Consider the following 21,552-nt stretch of genomic DNA (forward strand, 5'->3'; position numbering starts at 1 on the left):
CTGGATAACGACGGCGATTAGAAAATTCCCCATCATGGAACCGCACATGAAAAAGAATGGACGCAAGCTTATCCCTTTGGCGGATTTTCTATTCAGCCCTCCTCCTTTCTGATATTTGTACATTAATACCTACAGTACATGTTCAACACAAACTGTACTTTACATCTGATAACCTGGATTTCTGAAATGGTTTTTCAGGCTGTAACAACTACAAAATAGTCCACACACTTTTTGTTTAGATCCTCAGATCTAATTAATATAGAGTTCAATATGTTTGCTTTTCAAGCAATCCATATAACATGTTTAATTTAGTGCAACAACCATATCTTTGCATGTGAAAATAATTTTCGTGCAAATCTCGACATTAAATTGAAGTGTCATACTTAATATGACTACCTCAAATCGCATTTGTGAATCACAAGGTATTTGATGGCATCTACTGCATAATTTGCAGATTATCCATCATTACTGTGAGGTCTACATCTTATCATTTTGATAAGATGACTACCTTCAACATGCTCTTCCAATTATTAATGTGATTACCCAAAATTTTATTTGTGAATCACAAGGTACTGGTGGCATCTACTATGCCATTTGCAGATTAGCCACCACTACTGTGAGGTCTACATCTTGTCTTTTTAACAAGATGACTACCTTCGTAGTGCTCTTCCAAATATTAATATTTGATGTGACTACTTCAAGATATCATAAGGTAATACTGGCATCTACTGCAAAATTTTGCAGACTATCCACTATTACTGGAAGGTCTACATCATGTCACTTTGACAGATGATTACCTTAAAAGTGATTTCATTAATTCAGCATAACATAAGGTAATAGAATTATGAGCATCTACTGGCAAAAGTCAGAATATGTTTTTCTATTACTGCGAGATCTACACCATTGGTGATTATCTTCAAAGTGTTATCCTATATAATTTGAGGCCTACACATATGGTTATAAAGCACCAGATATTTATAAAATTTGCTCGTCTGAAGCATTTGTTGTTGTTCACTAAAATATTTTTTTTACTCTCATAGTAAATATAATTCTTGCACACTCGCTATATACCAAAACGGTATTGTGTGCTAATATCAACTATTCAAGCATCATTTTGCTTGAATATGTCATAGAAAACTACATAAATATTTGCATATAATCGTGATTGACTTCATTGGTAAAATACATGGCAGTGAAAACTACATTGGTAAAATACATGGCAGTGAAGCCTATGTCACTATTTATAATTTTAGTGTTGTTCATCCATCAAGATGGATCCCATAATTATGGTAACAATTGAGTGTATCAACATTTTTGCAATGTCCACATCACATTGTGGTTATACTTTCACAGTGACTAACCAACGTCAAACAAGCAACGTCTATGTTTTTGGCGGTGACTCTAAAGTTGCAACGCTCATATGCATTTTATGTGTCCCAACTTCACTTAGTTCTCAAACTAAATACATAATGGATGAACTTAGATTCACCCTGAATATTTTCCTTAATATAAACATGATGCCTTGAGCACATCGTGAATGATTACCCATTCGTTTTTGAAGACCTCAAGTCTATCACATCTCGTAATTCTGTCACTTAATCAACTTCAAGTTGAGATCCATGATCAAATATTTTCATATGTAAATCTGGTTGAAAAAGCCCTTAATACCCTTTACATGCTCATATGATGGTATTACCATTTTCCATGACGAAGAAACATGGAATTTCTTCAAATCATCAGATTCACCCAACGGGTTCTGTTCCATTATTTGAAATTCTTGCTAGTACTTAGTATTTTGTGCAACTTCATAGTCGCAAAATAGAACCATGTGAAATTCAAAATTAAAGTGGAGGCTAAAAGACAACCGAAGAAAGAATTACCTCTTAATAAGGAATAAATCATTTTCAAATGATCACAAAGACAAATCTCCAGTTTGTCAAATGTGTGGTTATACAAACATCGTACCTATGATTACCAAATCCTTAAACATATGGTCAAACCACACCACAAATTTATTAAAAGGCCAATAAGTTCAATGGGATAAATTTGCAAATTTGCAAATAACAACCAAATTATGGTAAAGGATGTCTCTCAGAATCTTCATCAGAAGGAGGAACAAAATCTAGTGCAGAAAATGGAGGATGAAAACATTTGCACTCAAAAATATTGGAGACCTCAGGTAATCTCCTAATTATCCCAATATATTATTAGCCCATACTAGTACTACTACATGTAGTAAAGTGTCCAATATCATATCCATTGGATACAATATTCGATAAATTTGAATGTATGTTTCAATTCATACTCAATATTGTTGCGTACACAATGATTTTCTAAGTATTAATTAATTAAATATTAGGCTTGATAGCCTTAGCCATCCTGGTTTGGGGATGATTAGAAAATTCTTGACAATTCGGTTGGTCACAACTTAACAAGTTGCAAAAATATTCCCCAGATCATCAGATTATATGGGCACCACATGTGCCATAGGGGAAATCTGTTTTAAGGAACTCTCACCTTAAAATTCTAAATGAGCCACTTATTCTTTCTTGAACACATTCAAAAGATATATGTGGAATGTTGAACCATTATCTGGATTAATTTAGACACTTCATGGTACTCATATACACACTCATAAAATGTTTTTAAGTGTGTCTTATCACACACAACCATGATCTTACCCAATAAATTGCTTAACTTATCAAAGTAGGAGCAAATTCTCCTGAAAACAGGATCTATAAACCCATTCAAATGGACAATGTCATTGAAATCATTTCACAAGCAATGTCTGATTATATGTTGTACTCTATGTACATACCCAGAATGGTTTAACTAAATTTCTTATCAAAGATAGTGAAATTAATTACATGACCAATTTTAAAGAATTGTAAATTTACCAGCCTCTTGCTGGACACATACGGCCTTACACACCGTAAGTATGATCTAAATCATACCAACTGCATATATACTACTTTCCCCTTGTAGTTACTACGTGGAAATCAACAAAGTATTTCCCATCTGCGTACCGATATCACCACTCCAGCGTACATCAATGGGCACTCACGAAAATTAGGGGTCTATGTGAGAAATAAAAATTTATCCGTCAATCAAAATTATTCATAGCCCGTATGCTGATTGCATCAGCAATAAGGATATTTTTTCGGCATTAGGGGGAGATAAGTACCATAAAGAATGTCGAGAAATAAATTAGAAATGTTATTGACATTCAATCCTTATATCCACGTACTCAAAGAATCTGAACTAGAAGTTTAGAGAATCATATATTTGCAACACATTGCAAATTTGCCACATACATTTACTGATGACAAGGTGTCACTAAATTCTATATTCCTGCAGTAAAGTGTCAGAAAGAGTGGAGGTACCTGATAAACCACTCTTATCCCCAAATGAGAGCAAGAGGGGGAGAAAATATGACAAGACGAGATATAACTTCTTGCTTCCGTGGAAATAGAGGAAATCAAATCCTCAACCAGTAAATGTAATTCAACATCAAGTTGAAAGACACCTCATTGGATGCTCATAATCCAAAGCCCGGCATAAATATGCACAAATATTTTGGTGCCGGGACATCGAAACACCTTGACTCCATTTGTTGTAGGAAATCACAAGGAGTTAAAATGGAATAAATATATTTCCACAAACTTCAATGATTCCATCAGAATCATATAAACTAAAGACTACATTTGTCGACATATATTTCTTCTCAAAATTGCTAAAACTTTTTGGGCCCTGAACCAAAATCCATGGTAGTTTGCCTCTTGCATTCATATTGGTTCACATAAAAGGAAGCAAGTAACGAATAATAGCTCTCGCTCATAAAACGAGTGGTATTTACCGCAGTAATACCTACTCCTCATAATCATCTTTCGTATGGAATACTAAAAAACTTCTCATTCATAGACAAAGTCGATGAGGTGGTGAGAAAGCGAGGCTTGTAGCAAAAGGGTTCACGCAGAGACCCGACATCGATTATGATGTAACATACCCTCTTGGTATGAGTGGAATTATGTTTCAATACTAAATAGCATTGGCAATAATAATAATAATAATAATAATAATAATAATAATATACATGCAGTTGATGGATGAAGTGGCTACATACTCATATGAGTCGCTCATTTCAGAAATCTCTATTGAAGTCCCTGAAGGGCTTATACTTCTGAATCCAAAAGCAAATCGCAACAAGTTTTTGTGTAATACTTCATAAGTCACTCTATGACTTGAAATAGTCGGAAATCATATGGTACTACCGACTAAATGAGTTCCTTCTTCAAAAGGACTACTCGAATAATGATGATTATTTACATGTTTAGTAATAGAATCAATTTGATTTTATTTCATCACCTCAGTGTATATTGATGTCCTCATCATGAATGTCTATACAATCCCTAAACATACACAAAATCATCTCAAGGCGAAAAATTTGGATTAAACCAAATTTAGCTTAAGTTTACAACTTGAGCATTCTCTCAAGAATACATATCAGTCAACATATATCCAAAACATATATGAGAAGTTCAATATGGATATATCATACCAACAAAAGGTACATGGTCGATATAAGAAATATTAACTTATATCTCAAGCCCACAATAAATCTTGGGCAATTCCATCAAGAAAATCAAGATATGACCATGATATGATGAATGATATTGGCTCTTTATTTGATCCCAACAATGCCATATCAGTGACTGAATTCACCGGAATAGTCTTCTTGTGGAAGTCATCTAAATAGACTTTAACGACTACTTCCACTAATCACTCTAACATAATTGCTTTATCTAAAAACATTGCCAAATATGCATGGCTCAGCAGAATGATTAACCACACTCAAAAGCATGTGCTTGGGATTCATCGGAATCACATAACTTGATTTGTTAAGATGCTACCACTTGTGTTACTCAAAAACTACAGGTTACATGAAGAGCAATATCATAAAATACATTGCTAAAAATTACTTATCCTCACGAATTATAGACAAGTGAGGAAACAATATGCAAACAACATACTTTGAAAGTCCTACAGATTATTCATAATTCCGGGACCATATCAATGGAATTTGTATTACACATTCTCCAGGTTTGCAAAGTTCAGGGGGAGTAATCTCCCAAATCTATAACCTATTAACAATCCTAAGATTGCATATATTGTACTCTTTTTCCCTTCATGAGTTTTTCCGTAATGGTTTCTCATAAAGGTTTTTAACGAGACAATATAAACACAAGTTCCCATATATGTCATATCATCTTCTCCTTATATTTTCCCCACTGGGTTTTAAAGGAGTTTTCAATGGCATATCATATCGCACTCTTTTCCCTTATGAGTTTTCTCTCAAAGTTTCTCATAATGGTTTTTAATGAGGCAATATCTTCTCAAAGATTATATGTCATACTTTCTATTTTCCCTATCGGGGTTTTCAAAGGAAGTACTCAAGACATATTTATTGTTATCTAAACTCACTAATGAGTTTTATCCTTCTTCAAAGGTTTTTCTCATATGGATTATTAAGAGGCAATAATCATTATATGTTGCATCATTTTCTCCTTATTTTTCCCACTGGGTTTAAAGGAGTTTTAGCAACATGTCAAATACAATTCTCCTCACATTTTTTCCCACAGGGTTTTTGGAGGAGTCTTTCTCAAAATGAAGACGATGAACATTCTCAAGGCAAACACATATTCGGAGAAGTCTTTATCAAGATGATGCGTATTAGACTAGCATAGATTAGGGGGGTGTTAAGGATTAATTTAATCCTAATAATCAATGCTTAAGTCGGTTGTTAAGTCGGTTGTAGTTACCGACATTGTAATCCTAACTGCCTTGTAAGTGGGTATAAATACCCTGTCTTCAATCAATGAGAAATAACTGTGGAATAACTGTTCATTCCAATCGTTCGTTCCCTCTCTCTCCCTTTTTCCTCTTTACATAATTTTTAGGGGGTCAGAAACTGCGAGATGAAGCCCAGAGGCCTGCTTTAGAGTGGGCCGGACCCATGCAACCACAGTTTCTTGTATTATTATTTTCCTCACGTTTCTCAAAAATATATATTATTATTCTCACCATAGTAGACTGGTTTTGTACCGCATTGCTAACATACCGCAGGATAGGCCAGTTTTATAAGGTGGCATTCGGCCCGTCTCCTTGCCCCCACATTAGGTGGGGGTACGGGCTTGCCTTAAGCCCGTTAGAGTGTACAGTAAATGTATATACTGCCCCTGTACAGCCTTGTTGTACTTGTACATGTACAATAGATTAGATGTAGTTGTACAATGTATACAAAAAATACAGATGTAAATAAAAATATTTTTTTAATCTTCATGTGTGGGTTGTTTTACCACTATACTTTACCCCATCTAGCCAGTAAGTACACCACTGTTTCACACTTACATGCAATTACGTACGCCATACTATGATATGATTCTTCAGTAGACAAAAACAAACGACTACATAATAAAGCTTTGAATATCAGAAGTTGACACCCCAACAGCCCATCACTCTGCTGAAATAATAACAGAGGAAACAATGAGCTGAATTAACTAACACCTGTACATAGTCTCTGAGCCCCTCCGTTCCATAATAAGCGCCGTGGTTTTAGTTCAGAGTATATTTTATAAAAAAGGAAAAAGAGGAGCTCAATCATGCACGTACCTTCATCGATTTTATTTTTTTGATAACTTGGTCTCACTTTCCCCTTCAAAAAAAATCATACAGTACTACTATTAAATTGAAGCGGTCATCCTTGGTGGATTTCTCCCAAATTTTCCATGCAAGAACGGCCAGATATTGCTGACTAGTGGCACGAGAAGAAAAGGACGTGCTACACCTACACAGTGTCACACAGCAACCAACCGTGTTCCCTTTTCAGCGGTCTTTCCAGGAAATTGCCAGCCACCGCTTCCTTCGCTTGGTTCACACAAGGAAGCTGCATAGGAGATGAAATCAGAAGTCATGCTTCAGTCAATAAAATCGAAGTGAAGAATCAAACAAGTCTAGTTACAGAAAAGTTATGTGTTGAGTAGATAATTTTTTGATAAAAATAAATGTTACCTAGACACCGTGGTCGAATTGAGCATCACATGTGCAGAAGCCACTATTCTAGTGATGATTGCTTTCAAAACTGCAAGGCGGGGCCAAGTGCTTCGATTCAACAGATCAGGGGAGGAAATACAAGAATTCTGAAAAGTATATCCTCCTCAGCTTCAGCTGGTATGAAGAGCAACAACGACTTTTGGGTCAATGGCAGAGCGATAGCAGAGCCCGTTAGGGTATACAGTACATGTATATACTGCCCTTGTACAGTATTGTTGTACTTGTATCTACAATAGATGGATGTTGTGTTGTGTTGTACTTTACAATATATGTAAAATATGTAGATGTTAAATAATAAAAACATTTTTTTCTCATCTTCATGTGTTTTACCATTATACTTTATACTCCATCTAGCCAATAAGTACACCACCATTTCATACTTATTACATGGAAATACACCATACAGTGATACGATTCTTCATCAGAAGGCAAAAAGAAAGGACTACATAACTGAACTCAGATTGTAAACTTCATGCATTGAATAGCAGCAATGGACACCCCAGCACCCATCACTCTCCTGGAATAATAACAGAGGAAATAACAAGCTGAATTAACTAACACCATTACATACACTACGCGTGTCAAGGAACTGAACTTTGTATTTTACAAAAAAGCTCAATCATGCACGTACCTTCATCCATTACATACACTACATGTGTCAAGGAACTGAACTGGGACCTTTGTGCATGCACCTGATAACTCAGCCTCTTCCTCCCCTTCAAAAAAGAAATAAATCATAATTTACGTTGAAGCGGTCATCCATGGTGGATTTTTTCCAGATTTTCCATCCAATAAGGGACAGAGATTGTTGACTAGTGACAAGAAAAAGAGAAGGGCATGTATAGTGTCACACACACACACACCAACCAACCGTGTTCCCTTTTTCCATCTGGACTCAACATGTTCCTTCATCAGTCTTTCCAGGAAATTGCCAGGCTCAGATCCCTTTGCTTTGGTGACTTTTTTTTATCATTACATGTAACGGTGAAGAATAGGACAACTTGTTACGTCTGTTAGTTTTGGCTGCACAAGATATGAAATAATCAACGGAATAAACAACTCAATGTACAGAAAGTTACACATCAAGTAGATAATTCTTAATCTGAAACAAGTCATGCCTAGACGCCATGATCAAATTGAGTACCGCGTTAGTGGATGATAGGAAAGAATACGACTCATTTTTTCTGAAAAGTACATCCTCAGCTTCAGCTGGTACCAAGAGAAACGACTTTGGAGTCAATGGCAGAGCAATAATAGTGTGCCTCCCCCCACCCACACACACACACCAACCTCCTCACCCCTTGTTCTAGATTTCCAGTTTGCATCTCTGGGAGACTGTAAACAGCCAAAAACCATGCCGATCGGAGAAGCTGTTCTGTCTGCCTTCATGCAGGCACTCTTCGAGAAAGTGATCGCTACCGCTTTTGGTGAGCTGAAATTACCTCAAGATGTAGCTGAGGAGCTGGAGAAACTATCCAGCAGTCTGTCAACCATCCAAGCTCACGTTGAAGATGCTGAGGAGCGGCAGCTGAAGGATAAGGCGGCACGAAGCTGGCTTGCCAAGCTCAAGGATGTTGCATATGAGATGGATGACTTGCTCGATGATTATGCAGCTGAGGCCCTTCGATCCAAACTAGAAGGCCCGTCCAGAGACAACCATTTGAGCAAGGTTAGAAGCTGTTTCTGTTGCTTTTGGTTCAACACCTGTTTATTCAACCACAAGATTCTGCAAGACATAAAGAAGGTGGAGGAGAAGCTCAATAGGCTTGTCCAGGAAAGAGAGATTATTGGTCCAAACATGATTAGTGCAACAGACAGGAAAGAGCTAAAAGAGAGGCCTCAGACAAGTTCAATAATCGATGACTCAAGTGTGTTTGGAAGAGAAGAAGATAAGGAGACCATTGTGAAGATGTTGCTTGATCAGAATAACTCCAACCATGCCAACCTTTCTATTCTTCCCATAGTGGGCATGGGTGGACTAGGGAAGACGACTCTAACACAGCTTGTGTACAATGATACAAGAATAAAGGAGCATTTCCAGTTAAGGGTCTGGCTGTGTGTTTCTGAAAATTTTGATCAGATGAAGCTTACCAAGGAAACCATTGAATCAGTTGCCAGCGAGTTTGAATCAACCATCAGTTGGGTCTCATCCGTCACGACCAACATGAACTTGCTCCAAGAAGACCTCTCAAAAAAGCTAAAAGGTAAAAGGTTTCTTCTAGTACTTGATGATGTATGGAATGAGGACCCTGAAAAGTGGGGTACATATCGCCGTGCTCTACTTACTGGAGGAAAGGGAAGCAGAATAGTAGTAACCACAAGGAACAAAAATGTGGGGAAACTAATGGGTGGGATGACTCCATACTATCTAAATCAGTTATCCGACAATGATTGCTGGTCTTTGTTCAGGAGCTATGCATTTGTGGATGGTAACTCCAATGCACACCCAAATTTGGAAATGATAGGCATGGAAATTGTGAAGAAGTTGAAAGGCTTACCACTGGCTGCAAAAGCAATAGGCAGCTTACTGTGTTCCCAGGATACTGAGGATGACTGGAAAAACGTATTAAGGAGTGAAATATGGGAACTGCCATCGGATAAGAACAATATATTACCAGCTCTGAGATTGAGTTACAATCATTTGCCTGCCATACTGAAGAGATGTTTTGCATTTTGCTCAGTCTTTCACAAAGACTATGTGTTTGAGAAAGACAAATTGGTCCAGATATGGATGGCCCTTGGATTTATTCAGCCTCAGCGGAGGAGAAGAATGGAAGAGATTGGAAGTAGCTATTTTGATGAATTACTAAGCAGGTCCTTCTTCCAACATCACAAAGGTGGATATGTGATGCATGATGCTATGCATGACCTAGCACAGTCGGTCTCAATTCATGAATATCTCAGACTGGATGACCTTCCAAACAACAGCAGCTCTGCAAGAAGTGCTAGGCACCTCTCATTCTCTTGTGAAAATAGAAGTGAGACTTCATTTGAAGCCTTTCTTGGATTTAAAAGAGCACGGACACTTCTACTGCTAAGTGGATATAAATCAATGACAAGGTCTGTCCCCAGTGATCTGTTCCTCAAGTTAAGGTACCTCCATGTACTCGATTTGAACCGGCGAGACATTACTGAGTTGCCAGATTCTATTGGAAGCTTAAAAATGCTTCGGTATTTGAATCTCTCGGGCACTGGTATAGCAATGTTGCCTTCGTCAATTGGTAGACTCTTCAGCTTGCAAATACTTAAGTTGAAAAACTGCCATCAATTAGATTGTCTCCCACAAAGCATAACCAATCTTGTAAATCTTCGATGGCTAGAAGCAAGAACAGAGTTGGTCACGGGCATAGCCAGAATAGGTAAATTAACCTGTCTTCAACAGTTGGATGAATTTGTGGTCCGTACAGACAAAGGATATAAGATCAGTGAATTGAAGGAAATGAAGGAGATTAGAGGGCATATTTGTATTAAGAATATCGAGTGTGTGGCTAGCATAGAGGAAGCAATTGGAGCTTTTCTAAGCGAGAAGGCGTTCATCAGCATCCTAGACCTTATCTGGTCCGATAACAGGCACATAGCATCAGAAGAAGCAAATCAAGACAAAAGGATACTTGAGGTTCTCCGGCCACATCATGAACTGAACGAGCTAACTGTCAAGGCATTTGCAGGCTCCTCCTTCCCAAATTGGTTTGGTAGTCTTTCCCACTTGCAAACCCTCCACCTGTCTGATTGTACAAAATGTTCGACTCTACCAGCACTGGGAGAGCTGCCTCAACTCAAGTATTTAGATATTGGTGGTTTTCCGGCCATTATTCAAATCAGCCAAGATTTTTCAGGTACCAATGGAGTTAATGGGTTTCCAGCACTGAAAGAGCTCGTATTCGAAGACATGAGTAATTTCAAAAGGTGGGCTTCTGTACAAGATGGTGAATTTCTTCCATCCCTCACAGAACTTGTAGTGGTGGACTGCCCGAAAATAACAGAGTTCCCACTACTCCCATCAATGCTAGTGAAGCTCAAAGTTTCTGAAACGGGGTTCACTATTCTTCCAGAAGTCCATATTCCAAACTCCCAGTTTCCATCGTCGTTAGAATGCTTACAGATTCATCAGTGCCCAAATCTCACATCCTTACAAGAAGGACTGCTTAGCCAGCAATTATTGGCTCTCCAGCAGTTAACCATCACTCAATGTTTAGACCTAATTGACCTGCCAGTTGAAGGATTCAGATCCCTGTCTGCTCTTAAGAGTCTTCACATCTATGACTGCCCAAGGCTGGCACCATCAGGACAGCATAGCTTGCTGCCCTCCAAGCTTGAAGACTTGCGCATCAGCTCATGCTCCAACCTTATCAACCCTCTTCTTCAAGAGCTTAATCAGCTCTCCTCGTTGACACATCTCACCACCGCTGATTGTGCTAGCCTTCAGTCTTTTCCAGTAAAGCTCCCTGCCACTCTGCAAAAACTGGAGATCCTCGATTGCATTAATCTGATCTACTTGCCTGCTGGTCTAGAAGATGCATCGTGCCTAACAACCATAACCATCTTGAAATGTCCTCTCATACCATGCTTGCCAGGGCGCCTTACAGGGTCATTGAAAGAACTGTACATCAAAGAATGCCCGTTTCTATTGGAGAGTTGCCAGGAAAACAGTGGAAGAGATTGGTGTAATATTGCTCATGTACCAATCATTGAGATCAGTGATGATACCAACATAACCAACAAGAGCACACGAAGAAGATTATCATGAGTGCCTCACAGCAGTGCTACACAAATGGTATGACCTAGATATATTTTTCTGCTTGTCTTGCATAAACATGTTTTGTCTACTAATTGTAAACTTTCATAGTAGAACCAAAATCCTCTATAGGTGATTTTGCATTCGTTATTGCACCTATTTTGCATCTTAGCACATAAACACACTTAGGTTCAAATGTCTTGTAACACCTAACCGCAAGAAATAACCATACACTAGGAAACTACTGTAAACATCAGCTGCAACACTGTATAGAGCCTTGCATTCAAAGAAAAATGAACATATTTTAATAGAAAAGTAAAACTAATGGGATTGCCAATTTAAGACTCAGTAATAACAATTCAACAAAAATAAACCATCAAAAGATTCATTATCTACCTCATGTATCCTAGAATCATCTAAGTGTTTGATGTATTAAAAAAGTTTCATATCAACAGGTGCGCCACAGAGATCATTGACCATGGTCAAGTCATATAGCTGTTCCGTTCAGAAAACAAAACCTAAACCTTCAGCTGTGATACGAGAAAGTTTGTTCATGCGCAGTGCGAGCATGCATAGTAGCAAGCTTATCTGGTCAACATTTACAAAATATGGTTGCATTAGCTTCTACTCCCTCCGTTCCAAAATAGATGACTCAACTTTATACTAACTTTAGTAGAAAGTTGAGTCATCTATTTTGGAACGGAGGGAGACTAGCAAACTCCAGATTAATACTTCTATACTGCCAGTGAAATTTTTCATAGAATAGACATAATAATGTCCCAACTCTTGGTTACTAAAAGTTAGTGTGGCTCTCTGTTGCATATGCATTGCCTGTCTAGTGTCTACAGAATGCAGTTCAATGCTAAACCTAAAAGAAGATACTGTGCTCACTTGTGCACTTTCTTTTTTCTATTTGCAGATATCGTCTCGATTCTGGAAATGATTTTTGGACGATGGTGATATTTCAAGACCACCTTGCAGTTTAGTCCCACCTGCCATCAGAAGACTAATCTAATGTGCTTAAATTCAAACGATCAGAAAACTCAGTCAGTAATTTTGAATAAACAGGTCTAGTAGTTTCAGGCTTTCAGCAGAGGAAATTGCCAAGACAGCTCTTTGTGCTTCTGTAATTGTGTGCTCTGTGCTCTCGAATACATTCCATTCTATGATTCTGAGACGCCTTCATTTATTTTTCTTCTCTGTATGACCCTCTCATTCAATAGCTAAGGCTATTTTTTCAAGATTATATACTACAATAGAGTACAGTAATAACTGGATGGCATAAAGAGTATACATACATGCCTTGTTTTTTGTGCAAAATCCTAACTGAAATCTATTCAGTAAAGGAGGGGTTTAAAACGGTGGGAACCTTTTCTTCACTTCTGTCAGTAAACACCATCATATCAAAGTCTGGTACCTCCACCAGGCATTGCCCGCCTAATTGCCTGCAGATTCACTTCTTTCTCCACTCCTTTTTTGCTTTTCTACCTGGATTATCAGGCTCTTATAAATATGGTAATCCTAACACTTCAGTTTCAAGACAATCCAATGTATAGGGACATGATGCTTTTAATATCCACAGGCATGATTATTTGATTTTATGTAGCCCTCCTAAATATGTTTCTACCAGTGATGTGATCATTCAACACTAACATATATATGTTTTATATAAGCTATCCCCACTATCAGCAACTACTGCTCTTTTGCTGATATGTGTTTTATGCACATCATCAATAAATTAACTCACAGCTTCCTTCTCGTCGTGTTTATCTTGCCATATACCTACCAGCTGGTACAACCAAATCATGAAAATTGACTGAGATAAATAGCGCAGTCCTAGCCAAAAGTACATCAGTAGAGGCTGAGGAACTATATATAGTAAAGAACACAAAACTAAGCCCAACGAATGGAACTGAAAAAAAAGGCATTGCCAAATTCATATGCATCAGCATCAATCCATGCATGTTGTGGTGTAAGAGTGTATATAGGACTGAGAGGCATCAGTAATCCGGTGGCGGTATATATCTCGTAGCACAACAGGTTGACACATCACTTGTGTACTGTCAAAATCCTCTTGTGTAGCACCGAGTAGCGAAGCGGCACCAGGTTGATGCCTCCTACTAGTTCATCTCCATGAACCGGCACCAGGTTGGCACTCGGTTGCTCAAAAATGTAAGACGAGCTACAAAGAAACTTTGCCAAAATGTAACGGCAATTTTCAAGAGTTAAGTAACTGAAGTAGTTTGCAATTGTGCGAAGGCAACTTGAGCTGTGAGAACGGCCGCATGCATCTAGCACATATCATTGGGCAAATCCCCAAAACATATGGAGTTCAAAAGCATCGATTCGAATCAATTCGTAAGATCCATGGACTTACAGTATCGATAACGATGGCCGCGTTTGGCTCTCTTCTCCTCCTCCTGCGCCATTGGTTTGAGGCGGTGCAGCAGGAGGGCGGCGCGGCGGGCCACGGCGGCGATCCGGCGACGCGGCAGGTGTGGGCTGGGGGGCAGCGGGAGGTCGGCGCCCGCCGGTGGACGGTGGTGGCACGGGATGGCTGCGCCGCCAGAGATGAGGCCCAAATTTGCATTTGGTCAGTTCGATGTATAACAGGCCCGCTAATGCTACGGCATTTCCTGTTGAGGCTCTTTCCTGTTTGGTTCCTGTTTGGCGCTTTAGGCGTCTGTTACTGTGCATTTTGTAAACAGGCGCCTCCACTCCGCGCTGGGCTGACCCGGTTAGTTTTTTTTCTTCCATTATTCCATTAAACTGCACAATTGCGAGTGTGAGGAAACCTGAAGGATTCGAACCCGCGACCTCTCTGTTCTAGATTAGCTATAGAAACCACCGCAAACACCACACCTCTTGTGGTTCCTTACTCAGCTTTCTTCTTTTTGTTCTTTCTTTCTTTCTGTTTTCTTTTCCTTTCCATTTCCTCTTTTCTTTTTTTCTATTTTCCTTCTCTTTACTTTTAATTTTTTTTCCCTTTTTAAAAAATCTGTGAACTTTTATGAATCGATGAACATTTTTAAATTTTGTGTGCACTTTTTAAGAATTGATGAACTTTTTCAGCATCAATGAACTTTTTAAAAATTTATGATTTTTTTAAAATCAATGTTGTTTTTCAAAATTTATGATCTTTAAAAAAACCATTTTTTCAATATTGATAACTTTTTCCAAAATTGATGAAATTTTCTCAATTATTGAACTTTTTCCAAATTGATAAACTTTTCTTCAAAATCAACGATAACTTTTTATTTGTTTTCATTGTTTTTCTTTTTTTACTTGTTTTCATACCTCATGCACTCCTATGACCATTCGGATATAAATACATTTGTTATTTTTTGCGGATGAGATATAAATACATTTGAAGTACATATATAAACAAATTGCCTAGCTCATCAGCTCTCGACATTCATAGGTTATGGCGGCTTTCGATGCTATGTACACGTTCAGATCGAGCACCGACCGAACAATCTTATATCTTGTGCTACCAAAAATTAGTTGCTCTCATGCTGCCATTTTTTCAATAAAAAAATCTATCTTTTAAAAAAAATCAAAAACAATTGTGGATGTTCACAATATGTAGGAATCTCAAGTTAAAATACGAAATACACATGGAGAAAAAAAGGCAAATCCGAATGTGAACAGTGTCATTTTACCTTTTGTCTTTTAGTGATACTGTCATGGTAAATTTGTCTTTTTTGTTTCTCAATGCGTATTTCAGAAGAAAAAATTGAACTTTCTACAGATTGTAGACACATGTCTTGTGCACACTCATAATTACTTTCAGAATTTTTTGAAACATGTATTTTTTTTTGAAAAATGATAGCATGGGAGCACCTAATGTGTGATAGAACCTGATATTCTCGGCATCTTGAGATAGCTGTTTGATGTCGCAATGCAGAACCATGTTTTTTTCTATTGTCCATCCAGAACCAGATAACCAGATAACCAGCCCCCGCAAAAAAAAAAAAAAAGAACCAGATAACCAGAGAGTGATGACTCATTCGCACTGTTGCCTTGAATTAGACTACGCTCTTGGCAGGGTAATGAACCGGGCCGCGAGTACAGGACGGAGCGGGACGTCGGCGCTGTTACCATGGAACGACGTGACAGGACAATGTGGGCCAGCTCCGTACATTAAAGCTGCATCATCTGACCCATGAGCCTATTCCTTTTCCAAATCTTGAGGTGTGGGACAGTGTGCGATACCGTGACCATGCGAGGACGAGCGCTCCTTTCAATTTACGGTAATATTTTTCCTAAACACTATACATTTATGTTATATACCTAAAAAAATTATATACATGGTTAAAATTTTGCAAATACAGGACTAACATTTTTTAATACACAGTCAACATTTTGTAATACATAGTAAACAATTTTTAATAGCAATAACTATTTTTTCACACACAATGTACATTTTTTATATACATAGGAACATTTTTATACACATTTAATATTTCTAAAATCTGATCAATTTTTTGCATACAAATTGTATTTGTTTTGTATATATTTTTCGTTTACATGAAAATTATTTCTACATACATTTAATATTTTTCAAATGCTTGATTAATATTTTTCAAATATGTGATTCACAGTTTGTCAAATGCTTGGTTAATATGCATTTTTAAATACGTGATCATTTTCCATACATTTATTTTTTTATACATTTTTCGTATACATGAGAAACATTTTTCTCTATACACATTTAACATAAACTTGTGATCAACATTTTTTCATACACATTGTTTTTGTTTTGTATAAACTTGATTAACATTTTTCAAGTACTTGTTTAACAATTTTTTAAATGCTTGATTAACATTTTTAAATACATGATCAAATTTTTGTATACATATTGTATATTTTTTGTATACTTGTGAAACATTTTCTCTTTACACATTTCATATACATGATCAAATTTTTGTATACATATTGTATATTTTTCATATACATGTGAAACATTTTCTCTTTACACATTTCATATTTTTTAAATGCTTGATTTACAATTTTACAAAGTGCTTTATGTAAAGTGTCGAGGCAGTGGCCTGTGGCCTCCTGCGGTGGGCCGGCACATTTAGCGAGGCGCCTGACATGAGGGCAACTTACGTCTCGCTATAATCCGAAATCACTAATATAGGAGTACTCCTTGCAAAGATTACTTCCACCTCCTCATGCTGTGACAAGTGGCGTGATGCATGTGCGTCACTTGTCGCAACCTAGGAGTTTTCCCTTTTTTTCGTAAATCTGTTTATTCAAAATGTTTTATCTCTTAAATCGTGCGTCCAAATCTCGAACTGTTTTCACCATTGGATTCCTCGCGTCGAGATCTTCAAAACTAGATCCCATGTTGATAGGTTTTGACGAACTTTTCTTTGTCATGAAAAACCGGCCAAAAAACCGAACGAAAAAATCGAACAGGGAGCACGAGTTTTTTCCCTTTCCAAAAGAGGCACGGCGGTGCCTCTCACGAAATCACAACCGTACCTCTCGCGGAAGCAAACAACCAAAAAAATATTCTGTTTCGAGAGGTACGGGCGTGCCTCGCGCGGAAGCATAACTGTGCCTCTCGTGGAAGCAAACCATGCCTCTCACGAAAGAAAAAAAACAGAAAACATTTTTTCTTTTGTTTCTGAGAGGTACAGTCGTGCCTCTCGAAAAAACACAAGCGTGTCTCTCACGAAAGCAAAAACCGTGCCTCTCGCGAAAGAAGAAAACAACAGAATTTTTTTTCCCGTTTTCGAGAAGCACAGTCGTGCCTCTCGCGAAAAAAAAACAGAAAACACATTTTTTTCATTTTCAAAAGGCATGCTTGTGCCTCTCGCAAAAGTAAAACTGTGCCTCTTGCGGAAGCAAAACCGTGCTTCTCACAAAAGCAAAAAAAAAGGAAGCATAAAAAGAAATTCGTCCAAAAACTCAAGAAGACCGGTGGAAAATCAAAAGTCCAAAAACTCCGAAAAAAACCAAAGTAAAAAAATCCAAAAAACCCGTTTAAAAAGCCAAAAACGTGTGCCGAAAAATAAAAATAAAAATCCAAAGAAAGTGCCCAGAAACGGAACAGATGGCGGCTGTTGAGAGCGCGCCAAGTGACGTTTATCATTGTGAGGTTCCCGAAGGAGCATTTGTCAACTAGTTGCTCTTACTTTTTTTTTGAGGGATGACTAGTTGTTCTTACTAGACCCGTCCCGCAGACTGTTTTAAAGTGGGCCGAGCCCACGCAACCACAATCTCACGCGCCTTTTTTTTACCCCTCAAAAAAAGATTTTTTTTATTTGTTTTAGAATCCGCACCGTGGTAGATTGGGTTGTACCGTATCGCTAACCTTACCACAGGAGAAGCCAGTTTATAAGGTGCCATTCGGCCTGTCTCCTTGCCCCCACATTAGGTGAGGGTACGGGCTTGTCTTAAGCCCGTTAGAGTGTACAGTAAGTGTATATGCTGCCCCTGTACAGCCTTGTTGTACTTGTATATGTACAATAGATTAGATGTACTTGTACTTGTACAATGTATGTAAAAATACAAATGTAAATAACAAAAACAATTATTTTTCATCTTCATGTGTACTCCATCTGGCCATTTAAGTACACCACTGCTTCATTCTTACATGCAAATACACCATACTATGATTCTTCATTTGCAAAATAAATAAATATATATACTGCCCCTGTACAGCCTTGTTGTACTTGTATATGTACAATTGCCTAAAAAAAACTGTACATGTACAATCGATTAGATGTAGTTGTACTTGTACAATGTGTGTAAAAATACAGATGCAAATAAAAGAACATTTTTTTCATCTTCATTTGTTTTACCACTATACTTCACCCCATCTAGCCAATAAGTACACCACTGTTTCATACTTACATGCAAACACACCATACGGTGATATGAATCTTCAGAAGACAAAAAACAAACGACTACATAATCAAACTCAGATCTTAAATCTTTGAATAGCAGCAGTATTTGTTTTTTGTTTTTTGCGGGAACAGCAGTTGGCACCCCAACAGGCAACAGCCCATCACTCCCCTGAAATAATAACAGAGCAAATAACGAGCTGAATTAACGAACACCTGGAGATAGTCTCTGAGCTTAGGTATTTTCAAAAGGAAAAAAAAAGCTCAATCATGCGCGTACCTTCATCCATTACATACAATACACTGGGACGCACCTGATAACTTAGTCTCAGCTTCCCCTTCAAAAAACATACTGTATTTCTTAACTCCTTGGTGGATTTCTTCCAAATTTTCCAGGCAAGAACGGCCACATATTTGTTAACTAATGACACGAAAAGAAAAGGACATGCTACTCCTACAGTGTCACACAATAACCAACCGTGTTCCCTTTTTCCAACTGAAGCCAATATCTTCCTTCATCGGTCTTTCCAGGAAATTGCCAGCCACCGGTTCCTTCGCTTGGTTCACATAAGGAAACAAGATTTCATGTGTAACTACGAGGAATAGACAAAATGGTCCCTCTGGTGACTTGGCTGCATAGGAGATGAAATCAGTAGTCATGCTTCAGTTAATAAAATCAAAGTGAAAAATCAATCAAGTAAAGATACAGAAAGTTATGTGTCGAGTAGATAAATTCTTAAAAAGTGTTACTTAGACACTGTGGTCGAATTGAGTATCACATGTGCAGAAGCCACTATTCTAGCGATGACTGCTTTTATAACTGCAAGGCAGGGCCAAGTGCTTCGATTCAACAGGTCAGTGCAGGAAACACAGAATTCTGAAAAGTATATCCTCCTCAGCTTCAGCTGGTATGAAGAGCAACGACTTTGGAGTCAATGGCAGAGCAATAACAGAGCGTGCCCCCCAACCCACCCACCCACCCACCCACCCACCCACCCACCCACACACACACACACACACACACACACAATCCTGCTACGTTCCCCAACAGTGGCATCATGAGCTAGGTCTATGCGTAGTTTCTATGCACGAGTAGAACACAAAGTAGTTGTGGGCGTTGATTTTGTTCAATATGCTTGCCGTTACTAGTCTTATCTTGATTCGGCGGCATCGTGGGATGAAGCGGCCCGGACCAACCTTACACGTACGCTTACGTGAGACCGGTTCCACCGACTGACATGCACTAGTTGCATTAGGTGGCTGGCGGGTGTCTGTCTCTCCCACTTTAGTCGGATCAGATTCGATGAAAAGGGTCCTTATGAAGGGTAAATAGCAATTGGCATATCACGTTGTGGTTTTTGCGTAGGTAAGAAACGTTCTTGCTAGAAACCCATAGCAGCCACGTAAAACATGCAAACAACAATTAGAGGACGTCTAACTTGTTTTTGCAGGGTATGCTATGTGATGTGATATGGCCAAAGGATGTGATGAATGATATATGTGATGTATGAGATTGATCATGTTCTTGTAATAGGAATCATGACTTGCATGTCGATGAGTATGACAACCGGCAGGAGCCATAGGAGTTGTCTTAATTTATTTATGACCTGCGTGTCAACATAAACATCATGTAATTACTTTACTTTATTGCTAACCGTTAGCTGTAGTAGTAGAAGTAATAGATGACGTGACAACTTCATGGAGACACGATGATGGAGATCATGGTGTCATGCCGGTGACGTTGATGATCATGAAGCCCCGAAGATGGAGATCAAAAGGAGCAATATGATATTGGCCATATCATGTCACTATTTGATTGCATGTGATGTTTATCATGTTTATACATCTTGTTTGCTTAGAACGACGGTAGTAAATAAGATGATCCCTCACTAAAATTTCAAGAAGGTGTTTCCCCTAACTGTGCACCGTTGCGACAGTTCGTTGTTTCGAAGCACCACGTGATGATCGTGTGTGATAGATTCTAACGTTCACATACAACGGGTGTAAGACAGATTTACACATGCGAAACACTTAGGTTGACTTGACGAGCCTAGCATGTGTACAGACATGGCCTCGGAACACAGAAGACCGAAAGGTCGAGCATGAGTCGTATGGTAGATACGATCAGCATGAAGATGTTCACCGATGTTGACTAGTCCGTCTCACGTGATGATCGGACACGGCCTAGTTGACTCAGATCATGTAATCACTTAGATGACTAGAGGGATGTCTATCTGAGTGGGAGTTCATAAGATGAACTTGTTTATCCTGAACATAGTCAAAAAGGTTTTTGCAAATTATGTCGTAGCTCGCGCTTTAGTTCTACTGTTTAGATATGTTCCTAGAGAAAAATTAGTTGAAAGTTGATAGTAGCAATTATGCGGACTAGGTCCGTAAACTGAGGATTGTCCTCATTGCTTCTTAGAAGGCTTATGTCCTTAAATGCACCGCTCAGTGTGCTGAACCTCGAACATTGTCTGTGGATGTTGCGAACATCTGACATACACATTTTGATAACTACGTGATAGTTCAGTTAAACGGTTTAGAGTTGAGGCACCGAAGACGTTTTGGAACATCACGAAACATATGAGATGTTTCGAGGGCTGAAATTGGGATTTCAGGCTCGTGCCCGCGTCAAGAGGTATAAGACCTCCGACGATTTTCTTAGCCTGCAAACTAAGGGAGAAAAGCTCAATTGTTGAGCTTGTGCTCAGATTGTCTAAGTACAACAATCGTTTGAATCAAGTGGGAGTTGATCTTCCAGATGAGATAGTGATGTTTCTCCGAAGTCATTACCACCAAGCTGCTAGAGCTTCGTGATGAACTATAATATATCAGGGACATATATGA

General features: G+C 38.4%; 2 protein-coding genes across 5 annotated transcripts; one reads left to right on the forward strand and one right to left on the reverse strand.

The window, feature by feature from the left end:
* Positions 1–6,369: 6,369 nt before the first annotated feature.
* Positions 6,370–14,694, reverse strand: LOC125522542 (uncharacterized). Of its 4 annotated transcripts, XR_007289815.2 has the most exons (6): positions 14,223–14,694; positions 13,215–13,333; positions 7,982–8,133; positions 7,742–7,826; positions 7,069–7,627; positions 6,370–6,943 (listed from the first exon to the last, which is right to left on the reverse strand). XR_007289815.2 is itself a non-coding variant. In XM_087526757.1 (4 exons), the coding sequence occupies exons 1-3, from the start codon at positions 14,433–14,435 to the stop codon at positions 7,620–7,622; spliced, it is 306 nt and encodes a 101-aa protein (XP_087382883.1). In that variant the 5' UTR covers positions 14,436–14,694; the 3' UTR covers positions 6,370–6,943; positions 7,069–7,619. The 4 variants fall into 4 exon arrangements, 1 of the variants encoding a protein (XP_087382883.1); XR_007289812.2 differs by having other exon boundaries at positions 7,742–8,133; XR_007289821.2 differs by lacking the exon at positions 13,215–13,333 and having other exon boundaries at positions 7,742–8,133.
* Positions 8,123–13,093, forward strand: LOC125522534 (putative disease resistance protein RGA3). Its single transcript, XM_048687585.2, has 2 exons — positions 8,123–11,884; positions 12,765–13,093. Exon 1 carries the CDS (start codon positions 8,465–8,467, stop codon positions 11,855–11,857), a length of 3,393 nt encoding a protein of 1,130 aa, XP_048543542.2. The 5' UTR covers positions 8,123–8,464; the 3' UTR covers positions 11,858–11,884; positions 12,765–13,093.
* Positions 14,695–21,552: the final 6,858 nt, after the last annotated feature.

This window comes from Triticum urartu, chromosome 1A, assembly GCF_056163025.1.
Source record: "Triticum urartu cultivar PI428250 chromosome 1A, HENAU_Tu73, whole genome shotgun sequence".
In the NCBI taxonomy this organism is placed as follows: domain Eukaryota; kingdom Viridiplantae; phylum Streptophyta; class Magnoliopsida; order Poales; family Poaceae; genus Triticum; species Triticum urartu.

Bases quoted from the DNA above. Each gene is read 5' to 3' on its own strand.
- LOC125522542 (XM_087526757.1), bottom strand. From the start codon at position 14,435: ATGCAAATTTGGGCCTCATCTCTGGCGGCGCAGCCATCCCGTGCCACC. The intron at 7,827-14,222 runs GTAAGTCCATGG...TCTTTTTTGAAG, and splicing joins CGGCCATCGTTATCGATACT to GGGAGGAAGAGGCTGAGTTA.
- LOC125522534 (XM_048687585.2), top strand. From the start codon at position 8,465: ATGCCGATCGGAGAAGCTGTTCTGTCTGCCTTCATGCAGGCACTCTTC.